The following is a 16,388-nucleotide window of genomic DNA, read 5'->3' as shown; positions in this document are numbered from 1 at the left end:
ATCTATGTTTGGGAAGTTAAAAGTCAGCCAGGATCAGGGTAAAGGGTTGAATCTTGATAGATTCAAACAGGTAAAAATAGGCAGATTGGGCAACTTGATTTAGATTTGGGGGCTGGCAGCTAGCTATGATTTGAACAGGGGGTCTTGTCAATGGTTAACTGCAACTGGAGTGTCTCCTATGTATCATACTGTTTGACCATTCTGGAGGTGTGTATGTCTTTAATGTATATTGAAACTCCACCTCCTTTGGCTTTACTGCCCACAGTTTGGGGTCTGAATGTATGATAGGATGAGTAACCAGGTAAGGCTGGGGCACTCCGCAACTTTGAACTAGGTTTCTGTGACTGCACAGATGTCAGCATTTTCCAGGGTTAAGAATGCCTGCAATGAGTGCAGTTTCGTGTTTAGACTTCCAGCGTTTAGCAGCATGACCTTTAATTTGCATTTTATTGAAATTTTTATGTTGGTTTTGTCGACCTCAGAACTTTTCCTGAAAAGGGCACTATGGGGGTGGCAAGAGCCTTTGCCAGACGCCTGAAACCCAAGTGAGACAGATGCAGGCCATCTCTGGCAAAGCATTGTGGTCTGTTGATCATATCTTCCCAGGCCGTCAGATACTGGATCCCCCTGGAATGACACCAGAAACTAAGCCAATTGTTAAAGTCAATCATTTTCTGTTTGTACTGAGTCATCATTGTGGGTGACGGCAAAATGCTGCTTAAGGCTAGGGACATACCTGCCTGGGACACACAATCAGCGAGCTCAATCATGTCTCTTCATAGTCCAGAGAGGTACGTCTCAAGTCATTCATGCCAACATGGACTATGACAGTCATAACAGTACCTGTTGTTGAGAGACTTGAGTACATATGTGATATGGCAGATTCTGGCACCTGACAGACAACTAACTGTGACTTTCTCCTTATCCAGCCTGGTGAGAGGCACATCTGTGTGTCTCACAATGGAGTCTCCTATAACTAATATGTTGGGTTTATGGTGAAGTCTTAATGGCTGTGAGACACTGGTGTGTGAACTGTGCATGGTGTGTGTTGTGGAGGGCTGTGGAGCTTGTGTGTGTTTTTGCCTGAGAGGTCTCCTTTGTTTGGATATGTTTATGTGGAAGACCTCCACATATGTGGGTGTGTGTTGTCTAGGTGTGGGTGGTGTTTGAGGTGTAGTGATTGTGTTTGACAACCTTTTCGGTGCCAGATATACTGGCTTGAGGGGGAGGGAGCATGGACTCTAGGTTCTTAATGTAATTGCATCTCTCACAAATTGTGTTCCTAGGTGGTAGTAGTAGATGGTTGCCCGTGTACATGAGGTAGTTGCTACACTGTCTCAGGATGCCCATATCAACCAAACTGGCAGGAGAAACTGTTGGAAATTGTAAATCCATATTTCTCATAATCTGAGGGAGAAAGGCCAGGGAGAGCTAAAGGGTGGGCCTAAAGCTCAAGTGTTTAAACCAAAACTAAGAGCTTAGAATAAGACTTAACAATTTAGACAGGCTATAAAGAAGTAGTAATAAATGCAACAGAAATGATGCAGTTGAACCCTTTAGAGAACAAGCAGCAAGTAACAGGAAAAGGCAAGATGAAGTAACAGAGTAGTAGAAAGAAACACAAATACAGAAAAATATAAAGAGCTGAATAAAGTATATTTTTTTGTTTGTTTTATTTTTATTTATTTATTTTTATATAAAGTGGGAAGGGAGAGAGCAGGAACAGAAGATATTTCAAGGTTAAGGGTCTAAGGGGGTTGGCCTTCCCAAACCATCTCTGTATTAGGTAGAATGAGCTAATGAGATGGGACTGGGAGGAGTGTCCCAGGTCATATTTACAGTAGGTGCAGGCAACTGCTAAAGCCACCAACTTTAAGAACACAACAGCAGTTGGGTGGGAAGGTAGGACAAAAAGAAAAATTTCTGCTCAGATCAGAAAACAAAATTCGGTAATAAAATATATAAGTAATTCAGTCAAGCAAAAATAAACAGTACAGAACACTGAACAGTTAAAGTGCGAAAAATATACTTATTAGCTCTATATTGCCAGATTGTTTGAGAAGCATTCTCAGTCACACACAAGGAGATTCCAGCAATGATGTGCAGGAATGCACACAAGGGTAATATTTTTATACCAGCAAGACAAAAGCCATGCTTCGAGACAATCAGATAACACAAAAGCTGTTAGACTAGATTGACAGAGTGCCAGCAAAAATGTGAAAAATGGTCAATTCTTTTGTCTAATTCCCAAAAGAGAATGGAAAAACTGAAAAATAATGAGGCATGTCCTAGAATTTTATGAACTTAGAAGTCAAACAGTTACAGTGGCTTTCATTTACTGATTGCAAAAACAGGAGCCCGAGTGAGCAAATTCGTCAGTAGAGAAATAGTTTAACACATTATTCTGATAATTATTAAAAATCAGTTAATTGATTTTGAAACCACCATATTTTTGTATCTGTATATAAACTCATGAGTGAGCAGGTGAGGACAAGCACACACACACACACACACACACACACACACACACACACACACACACACACACACACACTCTCTCTCTCATTTGTGTTTGTGTGTGCATGCCATCATGTTGTTTCCTTGTCAAAATAAGTCCTATGAAGTATGAAACTCGTATGCTAAAATTATTTTTTCCATTGTTTGTGTGTGATTGTCTGGGGTGAAGAAGATGGCTTCTGTTTCTATGGAGATAGCTATATAGGATGCAAAGACTGAGCGAGACACTTCAGTAGTTAGATATAAATTCTAGCACACTTTTCCAGAATAAAACTGCAAAATTGACTAGGGCCATATGAGGTATTTTGTTTGCATTTATTTGTAATAAAAGGTATTGAAAAGAGAACAGCAGCAGCCTTTTGTTGTATCTTTTACAGATGTACATTCAGAGTATTTAGTGTACAGCACTACTTGAAGTCTGTGAAACTGACAGCTGTTTCATAAGATTTTACTAATTAAGAATTTTTATCTAAGAAGCAACTTTTCAGTAATTGGATCCTGTTTTCTACACCTGTGTTTTGTTTTTATGACAATGTTTTACAAAGCCTATCCCTCCCCCAACACTTGCACACTTAACTTTGCTCTGAGAATCATGCTTTGTGTAAAACTGTACCCCTGAACTAACAGGCGTGCATGTTACATTACACAATATCTCTGAAATCAAAGCTTAGGGGAGGCAGTACGTACTTTAAATTTTGCCACTTAATATATAATGTCAGTAATGTGAGGGGATGATATTCCCCTTAACACCCCACATCTCATTACAAAGTTAAGAAGAGCATGAACCATCACTTATGAGCTGAACAAATATTAAAGACTTTTACACAGCTCTCCCCTCATGAATGCAGAAGTGCATCAATGCATTGTCACTAAATACATCTTTTGGAACTTTCTAGAGGTATGTCGTGGAACATTAAGTGAGTAGGTATTCTAAAATGTTGCCATTTGTTCTTACAGTGATCATAGATAGGTAGGTAGATAGACAGAGACATAAACAGACTGGTAGAGAGACTATAGCTTTAGAAGAGAGAGGGAAAGAGAGATACATTAATGGGTTGGGATCTTTATGTATGAAATTTATTAGAAATGGACAGCTCATTCATAATAGAATTATTCCACTACATTATTATAATAGCGTAAAAAGAAAGAATGTGATGGGATATAGATATGGAAAAAAAAAAGTATATGGATTCACTTTAGAACATCAAAAGCCCATAACACTGAAATTCAAAACATTGAAACCAAAATCTTAAAAATTCAAAACACTGAAAACTCAAAACATTGACTCAAATAACATTGAAAATATATAGGAAAGCAATATGTACTGTATTCCAACATAACTACATACAGAATCAAATAAAAAACAAACCATATTACACTTCTTCAAATATAGGCACGAGGACATGCCCTCATGCATCCCCTATGTGGGGGCTGCACCCCACACCTCCTGTACTTAAATATATCAACTCTGAGATTCCACTGCACTACATTAAGATGTGTTATGTTGTAGTATAGCAAGTAAGGAGGGAACATGACTGAGGTTACCTATGAAACTCCAGCAATTATCGGAGAGAGAGACAGTAATATGTAATGTTTTAAGTTCACCAGCAGGACTAGTAGACACAAAATTTATTTCCAGGTTAAGCACTTTCATCAAAGTAAAATTGACTTCATCAGACAGTCTGATGAAGTCAATTTTACTTTGATGAAAGTGCTTAACCTGGAAATAAATTTTGTGTCTACTAGTCCTGCTGGTGAACTTATTGGTTTTTAGTTTCTTATTTTTTTTTGAATATGTAATGTTTTAACAGTGAAATAGTGTTTCTAAGAGAAGGTTGAGGATAGTTTTTTACAATTTTAGTAGGCAGTCATGAAGCACAAAAAAGTATGTTTGCCATTTTGTTCTGTGTAGTGCAATCTCGGAGTTGATGTATTTAAGTAGCAGAGGGTGTGGGGGGTGCATGAGGGCTTGCCCCCCTGCTTATAGTTGGAGAAGTGTAATATGGCTTCTTTTTTTATTTGTTTCTGTATGTAGTTGTGCTGGTATATATTAAATGTTGGTTTCCTATATATTTTCAGTATTATGGAATTCAATGTTTTGAGTTTTCAGTGTTTTGAATTTTCAAGATTGTGGTCTCAAAGTTTTGAATTTCAATGTTATGGGCTTCCAATGTTCTAAAATGAATCCATGCATATATATTTGTTTTGCCTTGAAGCTAATTATTTGCTCCTTGGTTGTATTTGCATTTTAACTGAAGATATGGAAACTGTAATTCACTTGGTATCCTTGGAATGCTGGGGTTTCAACAGAAGATTACCTCACCTGCTTAATTATATGATCATTCTGTATACTAAATCAATTTGGAAAGTATTATTTTTAGAATCAGTCACCCTCATTTCATCCTCAGTATTCCAAAGAGAGTGAATTAATGTATAGAGAAAGCCCAGTTAAAATAAGTGAACATATTCTGTCATGAAATGCATTTACTGAGACTGAAATCCTTTACTGGCGTTTCCATGTCATGTCCCATTCTAATTGTGGTTCTTAAAAAGGAGCAGTTAATGAGTGGGAAAAATAGTAAAATAATAAAATACATTTTCCTTTCCACTTCATAACCACTGGACTTAAAAAGCCCTGATTACTAAGGCAACTAACTGCAGCAGCAGCAGTTACGTGTGTGTGTGTGTGTGTGTGTGTGTGTGTCTGTGTCTGTGTGTGTGTGTGTTCATCTGTGCATTTCCTTTGATGACTGGGACTGTAATGAGCTAAAATACATTATGGTAGTTATCATTTATGTAAAAAATAATTAATTTTGTCACAGCCAGAAATCTGAGCTGTATTCAGTCAACAAGTGAACACATCTCTGTCTGTGGGTGTACCTGACGGGGTTGTAATGCTTTCCACTGTGTGTTTCTGGCAGCAATGACCTAAAATATATTACTGGTAATATTACTTATGTGTTTTTTCATTGATCTGATATGAGTAAAACAAAATGAAGTGGTCGTGATTGCCAGAGATGTGTGTGTGTGTGTGTGTGTGTGTTTGCTGGGTAGGAGCTCTCTCTCTCTCTCTCTCTCGTAGTGTGTATATGTATGAGTGACTGTCTGTCTGTCTGCCTGTGTGTGTGTGTGTGTGTGTGTGTGTGTGTGTGTGTGTGTGTGTGTGTGTGTGGACATTATAACTGTACGTGTTTTTAGGGTGTCAGATGCTTCCTCCAACAACAGCTACATACTCTAGGCCAACTTTGAAAATTTAGAAGAAGGAACTATTTCACATCAAAAATATAAGAAAATAATGCATGCTAATAGTAAAAGAAATACAATAGAATGCAATAGAATTTAGCAGATAGCATATTCTCTAAATGCAATAATGCCCACTGGAGTGGGTGTTACTGAAAAATAACATACCTTCTAGTTGTGTGTACATCCTCCTGCTATGTCGACCACTGAGCATCCCTAGGCTGTCTGTTATTTTCCCGTAATGCCCACCCATCCAGGCACTATCACATGCTTAACATATATGTTACAAATATAGGTATATACATTCATGCATGTGACTACCCATTCTTTGTCATCTTTATATCTGTTGAGTTACTTTTGTACGTTGCACATCCATACCTGACAGGGTTGTAATGCTTTCCACTGTGTGTTTCTGGCAGCAGTGACCTAAAATATATTACTGGTAATATTACTTATGTGTTTTTTCATTGATCTGATATGAGTAAAACAAAATGAAGTGGTTGTGATTGCCAGAGATGTGTGTGTGTGTGTGTGTGTGTGTGTGTGTGTGTGTGTGTGTGTGTGTGTGTGTGTGTGTGTGTGTGTGTGTGTGTGTGTGTGGTTAGGAGCTCTCTCTCTCTCGTAGTGTGTATATGTATGAGTGACTGTCTATCTGCCTGTGTGTATATATATATGTAAGTGTCTGCATCTGAGTGAGTGTGTGTGTGTGTGTGTGTGTGTGTGTGGACATTATAACTGTACGTGTTTTTAGGGTGTCAGATGCTTCCTCCAACAACAGCTACATACTCTAGGCCAACTTTGAAAATTTAGAAGAAGGAACTATTTCACATCAAAAAATATAATATATATATATATATATATTACATATATATATATATATATATATATATATATATATATATATATATATATATATATATATAGAGAGAGAGAGATACAGATATATACATTCATGTATGTGAAATCCCATTCTTTGTCATCTATATATCTGTTGAGTTACTTTTGTACGTTGCACATCCATACATATGCACAAACACACTAGCTAGTTGTCCAGAATGAAATGTCTGAGTTTCCATTTTGCTTTGGAGGAAAGTGCAAGGTACATGCTTCCTCAGTATGAAATGTTGGTGTTCTCGCTTCTTTTTATCGTTCTTCTCCCTTTGGTACAGCTGAGAAGAAAGCTGTGAACCTGATCAATGAAAAGAATGCAAGGGTAGTAATATTGTCGTGTCATTGTGAATCACGATGTTGACACAGGTGGTGGTACATAGTGATGTCTTAGGTTCCTAGGTAGGTACTAGGCTATCGGCCCTGGGGCCTATATAAGCCTAGCCAAAAAGGTTCCCTGGCTTTCACCACCCAAGAAAATTATTTTCCTGTGCCCCTGTCATGTAGGGCCACAGAAGTGATCCCCAGGGTGAATTTTCTATTTCCCATCCAGTCATCAAGATTTTTCTTACAGAAGGCCAATGAGGAGCTTTGCTTGACATGAATGGGTAGTTGGTTCCAAAGTATGGGAAGTCTCTGGGAGAGGAATCTATTCCTCTAGCATGTTCTGTTTATTGTGGTGACGAGGTTTAGGTCCCCGGAGCATGTGGTTTGGAGAGACTGGGTTTTCTTTAAGTGTAGCATATCCAACAACTCTGGGTTTGACATAGCTTTGTGTGTTAGGCAGAGATCACCTCTGAGTAGGCGATATGCGATGGAGTAGAGCTGGAGTTATTTTAGAAGGTCTGCTTATGACATCTATTTGAGGCTGGTAATCCTCTTAGTGAGGTATTTCTGTGGCCTTAACAAAAATTGTTGTAGGTGTCTTGTGAGATACATGCCAAATGGGGGCATTGTACTCTAAAATGGGTCTGATGAGGGATGAGTAGAGAGGAACAATGATCTCCTTTTATCTAGAGGAGAACCCTTTTGTGGTGAGGGGTACCACGTAGAAGGATTTCCTGACTACTGTGGCGATGTGGTTATCAAAGGAGAGACTGCTGTCCACCTGTGTCCTGAGGTCTCATCACACTTTCAGTGTTTAGTGAGCTATCACCTATGTGTTAGTTCATGGGTACCGAGTTTTTCCCAAAGGGGATGACAATGCACTTCTTGGCATTGAGCTTGAGACCATGACTTTGACACCAAGCATCTGTCTCTCTGAGGCCCTTTTGTAGAATGTCTACATCATTAGGTGATTCTATTATGGCTCCCAGTTTGCAGTCATCTGCGAACTTTGTTAGCCAAAGACCTTATGTGTTGGCCTGCACTTCACAGATGTAGATGCCAAACAAGAGAGGACCCAGGACCAAACCCTGTGGTACTCCACTCATCACTGGTCTGAAGTCAGACTTGGAGTCGGCTACTTTTACTGTCTGGGTTCTGTCAGTGAGCCAGTTGGCCACCCATCTTGTGACATAGGGGTTTATGCCCAGTTTAGTGAGTTTATCATAATTCCAGAGTTGGGGATGGTATTGAAAGTCTTGGCAAGGTCAAGATAGGCTGTGTGCAATACCTTGCCCTCATCTACAGCTCTAGTGACTGCTTCAAAGAAATCAGTCAGGTTTAGTAGACATGATCTACCTTTTACAAAACCAAACTGAGTGAGGTCAAGGGTTTGGAGGTTACCTATGTCTTTGTTTATAAGCTCCAAGATGATATGTTCCATGGCCTTGCAGACCAGGCTCATCAGGCTAATGGGGCGGTAGTTCCTGGGGTCCATGGTGGCACCCTCTTTATGGAGTGGGATAACAGTCGCTGTGTGCCACTCAGTAGGCACATAGCCTGAGGTGAGGCTATGACTGAACATGGTACTTAGGTGGTGTGCCTATTTGTTCAGTACGCAGCCTGGGATGTTGTGTGGTCCCATGGATGCTGTGTTCTTGGCTATGGAGAGTGCGGTCTTTACTTGTTCATCCGTGATTACAGGGGCTTTGCATTCTTCCGGTATTAAGATGGGCCCTTTGGAGGGTGAGAGGGGGGTAAAGTTAGCAATGAACCTATCTGCCAGGATGTTGACAATATCAGTTGGTTCTGTATATTTAGTGCCATTGTGCTGTAGCTCAGAGCAGATCTAAGTTTTGCCATTGAGATTTTTGACATAGCTGTAGAATGCTTTGTGGTTGTCTTTGGAATCAGTGATGATTTTATTTTCATAACTGGCTTTGGAGGATTTTATGAGGGATCTCAGCTTCTTGCTCAGGCTGACCAGCAAGGGAGCCCGCAGGATCTTTTGCAGGGGGGTGCAAACCCAGAGCCCCACCCACATAGCTCTCCCCGCCCCCTGCCATCATAGCCCCACCCACATCCACCCCCAAGCCCTGCCCACATAGCCATTCCAGTGTCCCATTACTTGGCTATTTCTCCCCATTTGCCGTAGACACTGTTCAAATCTCTGTGTGCATACTGTTTTATGCTTTAGTTCTACAATGATTACAGGCAGTTGGATTTAATTTACAACTTTTATTTCAAACATTATAGCCCAAACACTGAGACATTTACTAAACCTAAACAAAGCAACAGTCTTACAATGAAAACAGACTTGGCATTAAAGCTTCTCTACTTTTGAAACTCACATTCAATTAAACAGCATTGAAACCCACATTCAAAGAAAATGCATCTGGCCAGTGGCAGGTTATTTACCTTTGAACTGTTTTCAAGCAATAGGCTCCTTGCACACTGTTAGGGCCATGCAAAAGATTTGATTTACCCGATTGTATTAATTATAATATATAATTGAATTATATCCCTTGTATTATACAGCAACACTTGAGTGTCTCTGCAGAAGTAAAAGTAATCTGAATAATTCCACATTAAAGATATCTGAAACTAATGAAGATGTTGTTGCTAGAAAACTGTATATTTCAGTGTTTCATCTACAAATTCAGTGCCTGCTTCCATCAAAGAATAAATTGCCTATGTTAAATTAAAAAATGGTAAGCTGGTATATTGCAATAGAAAATGGATGGCAAGCTGAAAAACAGGTTCATAGTTATTGGGCATCTCATCCAAAGGAGGACATCCTCAGGACTGCAACATACAGATGTACATGCTGTAGGAATAGAACCTCAATCCTCTCCATTAAGATGCAAGTATTCTACTTGTGGTGCTACTAACATAGCTTTAAAACTTTATACCACAATAGAGATACCATTTGCTAAACAAAACAGTTGCACATTATAAATAGACTTTGCATGAGCAGCAGTAAACTTATCTTCCCTTAAAACTCAGTTCCTTGAAAACGCACTTAATTCCACCTGCTAACTCTAACTTGGGCATTTCACTTTCTCTCACAAACATACCACAACCCTCAAGGCCTCAACCTTAGTGCAAGAAATCTGGACAAAGCCTAAAATAAATAGGGACAGATTATAAATATGGCTCTCAAACTTAGAAAATTGCAAGAGTAACAGGATTTGTGTTAGTATGCATTTTTCTAAATGATGACATCTAAAACTGAAATGTCTCATTATTTAACAACTTCAATCCTTTTTAGGAGGAATATGGGGCAAAAATCTGGACATTCTGCAAAAACCTGGACAGCTGAGGGGTATGCTACCTCCCTCTTATACACACACACAAAATAATTCTGGTCAGACTTGAATTAGTTCTGGGAAGGTTGCACTGAACAGCACCGTGCTTGATCTGAAGTGGGTGAAATCCTGGTAGCCAGTGATAACTGATCTGCAGCTCAGCAATGTGGAGCATTAAAGCATTTTTAGCAGAGCATTGTTTCATCACTACCTATTGTGTTTGCACATAAGCTGTAGCTATTTCAAACATTTGCCTTTTTTGATTACTACAGAGTACATTTACCCACCAGAGCTATTGTGTTTTGACTTCAGTGTGGAGCTTACCTAGTTGTTGCAGGGCTTGGCTTTTAAGTAAAGTAGCAATGCTTATTTACCATATACCATTAAAGCCACCCAACTACAAAAATGTATCAACACACAGACACTGCTATAAGACACTGGTCTCCAATAAAACGTAATGAGCTTCTGAAAATACTGTAATCCTGTCCTTTTATTACAAATACTGTCATATGCATTTCAATACCCAAGGCTTATACATTATCTAGTTATGTAAATATTCTCTGCATGGCAACAACAAAAAGGCTTTCAATGCTGGTAATTCTTTAACAATATGCTTACTAAAGCTTACTTGCATCTTACAATCTCCGACAAGCTTACCTGATGTTCATTAAACCATGGCTACTTAAACAGCGCAACAGGGCACTGTGACAGCATGCAGTTCCTGAATAAGAAGAAGCATAAATCAACAGTATAAAAATCTAATAGAAAACCAGAACATTCTGCAAAATCAAGGACAGATGAAAAGCCACGGTCGTATTTGTGATCTACCTTGGATGGGGAAATACTCTGCACACTTACACTGCATAACTGCTCCTTGCCTTCCTTGGACACATCCAGAGCCACTACAATGGGGGGTGGGATGCAATAAGTATGTCATAATTTGAAATGTCTCTGGCTGACAGTGATGGCTCTGACACTCGTACCTCAACTTCAGAGCAAGAAATCCGGACAAAGCCATACATCGAACTAGAAGTGGGACACAGGCCCAAAAATAAGGCCAATTTTCAAATATTGCTCTTATTAACTTAGATAATAGAACAGTAGTAGATCTTGCATTAGTACGAATTTTCTGAAGGGTATAAAATCTGAAACTCAAATGTCTGCCATTATTTTCTAACTTCAATCTTTAATGACTTGCCACTAATTCACCAGAAAACCACAATTTTATGAAAAACAGACCAAAATGTGATGCAAAAATACCTGTCAAAAAAGGGACACCTTTTTAATATTAACATTGTTAACTTGAGCAGCTAACAAAATAAGAACATCTACATGCATTTCTGAAATAAAAGTAATCTATAACTCTGATCACTACAGTTATATATAATTGTAAACCCTCCACATTTTCTTCCAAAATTGCCATTTTGGAGGAGGGATTATTAGGGGAGAGCAACATTTTGAGCCAAAATTGGGGACAAATGAGAGGTTTGGATATTCCTAATCTACAAAGTGATTTGCACGTACCTCTCAACCTCTTAATGCAGGAAATCTGGACAAGGCCCAAATATATTGGGGGGAACATACAAACACTACTAAAAATTGCTCTTGTATAAACTTAAGACAGTCTTGCATTAGTATGCATTTTTCTGAAGGTTATGACGTCTGAAACTCAATGTCTGTCATTTAGTGACTTCATTCCTAAATGATTTGCCAGAAACCCACAAATTTTATGAGGAACAAACCAAAAATAAGAAGCAAATATCTATTCATTCTGCAAAGATATGGAAAACTAAGAGGTATAGTTCAATCGGGGCTGTCTGAGTTTGCTACCCCCCTCACAAAATCATGGTCAAATGGAGCCTCCCCCCTGCAGCCATTCCAATGTCCCATTCCTTGGTTATTTTGCCCCATTTACCATAAACACTAATGTGCTTACTGCTTTACTTCTGCGATGATTTAGGATTTCATTTGAAAGTTTTATTTTGCATTTTACAGCACAAACCCTAATACATATCTGTTAAACAAAGCAATGCAGTCTCACAATGAAAATAGACTAACATTAAAACTTCTCTGCCCTCGAAACTCACATGCATTGAAACAGCATTGAAACCCACATTCAAAGAAAATACATTTTGCCAGTGGCAGATAAATAAACTCTGGGCTGTCTTCAAAATCATAGGCCCCTCGAACATAACATACACATGCTCTTTGATACACCTTCCTGACTGTTACATTATATTCCTTGTACAATACAGTACAGTTGTTAGAGGGCATTTTAAATTTGTTTTGAACATTTTTCCAGTAAACAATGAAACAAAAATGCATACACCAATGACAAAACTGCCCAATTCAGAACATTTCCATCTTAAAGTCTACTCAGCCTTCTATAGTGAACCAGTATCAGTAAAAAATATGCACAATCTCTGTAGTAAAATCCACATTAAAGAAATTTGTAACTAATAAAGAGGTTGCTGCTAGCAAACACTTTATATGTCATTGTTTAATCTACAAATAAAGTGCCTGTTACCCTTGAAGAATAAATTGCCTTTGTTGCATGCAATAAAAAATAAGCTAGTAATATCGCAATAGGGAATGGATAGCAAACTGATAACAGGTTCATAGTTACTAGGTATCTTTGCCAAAAGAACTGCAACATCCACCCCCTTTACAACACAGTACAGTATCAGCAATGCATCTACCTACTGCGGGAGTAGAACCCACAGCCTTCAGCATCAAAAGCAAGTACACTATCCTGTTGTGCTATTAACAGTGCGAGCAGACTAAACATAAGCAGCACTAAACTTTTGATCCCCTGCAGCTCTCAGCTCCTTGTAAAATCTACTCGACACTCAGCTGTATCTCTGAACGTTGCAGCACAAGAAATCTGGAAAAAGCCAAAATTTATTGGGAGGGGGGACAAAAGGCCAAAAAACAGGGACACATTTTAAACACTGCTTGTATAATGTTGGAAAGTTGCTAGAATAAAATGCTGCGTTACCACCATACATTTCACTGCCACGTCTTGAACCCAGGGGACCCTGTGCAAAACAGTCAGAGCAACATACCACTATGCCAAATCAGCTGTTTTGTGAAAGAGGAAGACTGAAACTTAAATGGAAGACTGAAACTTAAATGGCTATCATTTAGTGACTTCAGTTCTCACCATAGCACAGTTGTCAACCTCTTAGCACAAAATACCTGAACAAAGCCAATAATGGGTGAATACAACCCCCAAACATTCAGTGAATTCAGTTCTCACCATAGCTCTCAACCTCTTAGCAAAAAACACCCAGACAAAGCCAGTAATGGGGGAATATAGCCCCCAAACATATTCAGTGAATTCAGTTCTTACCATAGCTCTCAACCTTAGCACAAAACCTGGATGAAGCCAATAATGGGGGGAATACAGTCCCAAAGACAGGGATACATTTCAAATATCCATCTTGGACACTTAGAAGAAAATTGCTAAATTAAAAGCTTTTGTTACCATGCACTTTCTGAGGAATATGTAGTCTGACATTGAAATGAGTGTCCATTTTTTTAACATTTGTTAACCAGGAAAGTCTGACTTGGGAAAAAAAGCAAATTTTTAGCAGAGGCCCAGGGAGAAACACTCCAGACAGCCAAGAATCAAACCAGAGAACATGTAGCTGTCAGGCAACAAGGACACATACAGAAACCACAGATTTTATGAGGAACAGAAAAAGTATGAGGGAAAAACCTGCAACATTTTTACAAATGGTGGTGGGTAGGGAATTCAGGCTCTTGCCACTTGGGCCCAAGGTATAGGGTTCAAGCCTTATTCTCTACCCACCACCATGTAACACGCTGGGGCATTATATACACACACACACACACACACACACACTACTCACTCTGAAAGTGTCCCATCTTCCATCCATTTCCTCCTGCTTGCGAATCCGTCCGTTTCCTCCCGCTTGCAAATCCATCCGCTTCAGGTCCTATCTTCCATCTGTTTCCTCCCGCTTGCAAATCCGTCCGTTTCAGTTCCCGCTCGAATCCTCCCGCTTGCGAAACCGTCCATGCGAATTCCCGCTCGCAGAGTTGTAAATATGAGCGAGAGCGATGATGTCAGCACGCCTGCGACTGGACTGTCAGCACGGACTTCTTAAAGAAGAATGCACTTTAAAAAAAAAATTTTTTTTTTTTTTTTTTTTTTTAAATTACAGCAATAACTCGTCAGCCGATTCTTGCACCTGCCTGCGGGCACCCTTGCTGACCAGGGAGTTCCTCTAATCTTGGGATTCATCCGTTTAGTTAGACAGACTGATATATGCAAGTGTGCTTTTTGGGTAATTTCTAATTGTCTTAAGTCAAGCCCCTTTAAAATGCATGAGGAGGTGAAGGTGAAGTAACTTAATTGCATTGTCTCCTAAGACAGAAACCTATGAACCTATACAATTGGATGGGAGAAAGGAAATTCACCCCAGGGATCACGTCAGTCGCCCTGCTAGACAGGGGTCCAGGAAAGTAAATAATGTGGGAAGAAATAGCCAGGGAATTGTTATGGCTAGGCTTGTATAGGCCCTAGGGCTGATAGCCTAGTACCAACCTTTGAACCACCACTGTTACTAATGCCCAGAGTTATGCATCCTTTTGCACATGTATTTGGAAGGCTAACTTTGAAACTATTCACAAGGAGAGAGCAGTGTAATCAATTCCTATAAATCTTTAGTACTGTATTACCTTTTTACAAAAAATGTATAACATCAAGTTAACCATTCTTTTTCTTGGTGAGCACAAAGGGCAGTGAAATGAGTTATCTTGCCTCTTCCATCAGATTTATAAACTATGCAACAGAAAATGTTGCATCAGTGCATGCTGCTAACAAATGTGCAAAATAAGTGCTTCTACTGCACTAAATATCAAGGCACAGTGTTTATACTGATTTAGCAAAACTTATAGAATAATCACACTTTGTGTAGAAGATATTCGGCACAAGCTTCAGAAATGAATAGAAATGTATTGTTTTACCTCTGGATATTTGGGAATATGGTTGAGAAATGTATATGCAGCATGTACACTTTCTTTACTGACATTTTTTTCTTTTCTAGGTGTACCAGTGCATACAAAACTATAAAATTCAGTTTTGTATTTCACAACAGTGGGTTTCTGTTGACAGGGTACAGAAATGTATTTAATGAGCAAACTACTTCAGTTCTGGTTATCACAATGCACATTTTGTTGATGTAGTTCTGGATATATGTTTCGAACATACTGTTTCCGTGCAGAATACAGATTTAGAAATGTGTATAACTGTAGTATCTCACTGCTGCATATCTACAGAAAGGGTTCACGAATATGTTTAAAGCATGCACTATTTATTTAGTGAATATCACCATACATTATCAGGGTGTCACAATGTTGAAAAATTATGTACCGTTTCTTTACTATTTTATTTTCACAACAATGAGCCTTCTTTTACATCCAGCCACAGAGAAAAAGTGATATAGCAGGGTCAAAGAAAGCATGATATAACCATACATTAATAAGCCATCCACTAACTATATTCTACTAAGTATATTGACAAACGTTTGCGTTCAAGAATGCACGTGAGAATATTCCATTTTAGTTTTGCATAACTTGACATGAAGTTTTATTGGCTGGGATCAGGAATGCACATAAAACACTATATTTTAACTTTTCAGAGCATGATACATGGTTTGTTGAGAAATTTAAAAATACATTTTAAAACTGCAGTACTTATTTTATTGTATTTATTTATTTTTAATTCGTTTATAGGGAAGAGCACAGTTGTACAATTTTGAACACAAACCTGGAGAATACATGCACACAAAATATACTGCTTACATTTTGGATATCGGATTTGAGGATTTATTATTGCATTTCAACAATCATGTTTTTGTGTCTCCATTTTCAGGTTTTCCACAAAGTACTGGATGTCTCAAACATGTATCGTATGTGGGAAAGGGATGTTATTTGGTCTAAAATGTAAAAACTGCAAGTAAGTCATAGCTTGTTTTTCTAACTCTTTTTGTGCTACTTTCAAAGGTTTCTAGTATACTGATAAGGGTCTATAGCACTTCGAAGAAACAGCAGAATTTCGAACACCATATGTTCGAACTTCTA

General features: G+C 38.7%; 1 protein-coding gene across 3 annotated transcripts in view; it reads left to right on the top strand.

Annotated features, from left to right (window-relative positions):
- KSR2 (kinase suppressor of ras 2) overlaps window positions 1-16,388 on the top strand; it is a 2,556,886-nt gene that overhangs the window by 1,580,392 nt on the left and 960,106 nt on the right. For all 3 annotated transcript variants that reach the window (XM_044068294.1, XM_044068293.1, XM_044068295.1), the window contains exon 7: window positions 16,180-16,263. In XM_044068294.1, coding sequence (XP_043924229.1) covers window positions 16,180-16,263 — 84 coding nt within the window. The remainder of the gene's footprint in view (window positions 1-16,179; window positions 16,264-16,388) is intronic.

Source organism: Protopterus annectens, chromosome 4.part0, assembly GCF_019279795.1.
Source record: "Protopterus annectens isolate FY-2018-M chromosome 4.part0, PAN1.0, whole genome shotgun sequence".
Lineage (NCBI taxonomy): Eukaryota > Metazoa > Chordata > Ceratodontiformes > Protopteridae > Protopterus > Protopterus annectens.
This window is presented reverse-complemented; position numbering and strand designations above follow the sequence as displayed.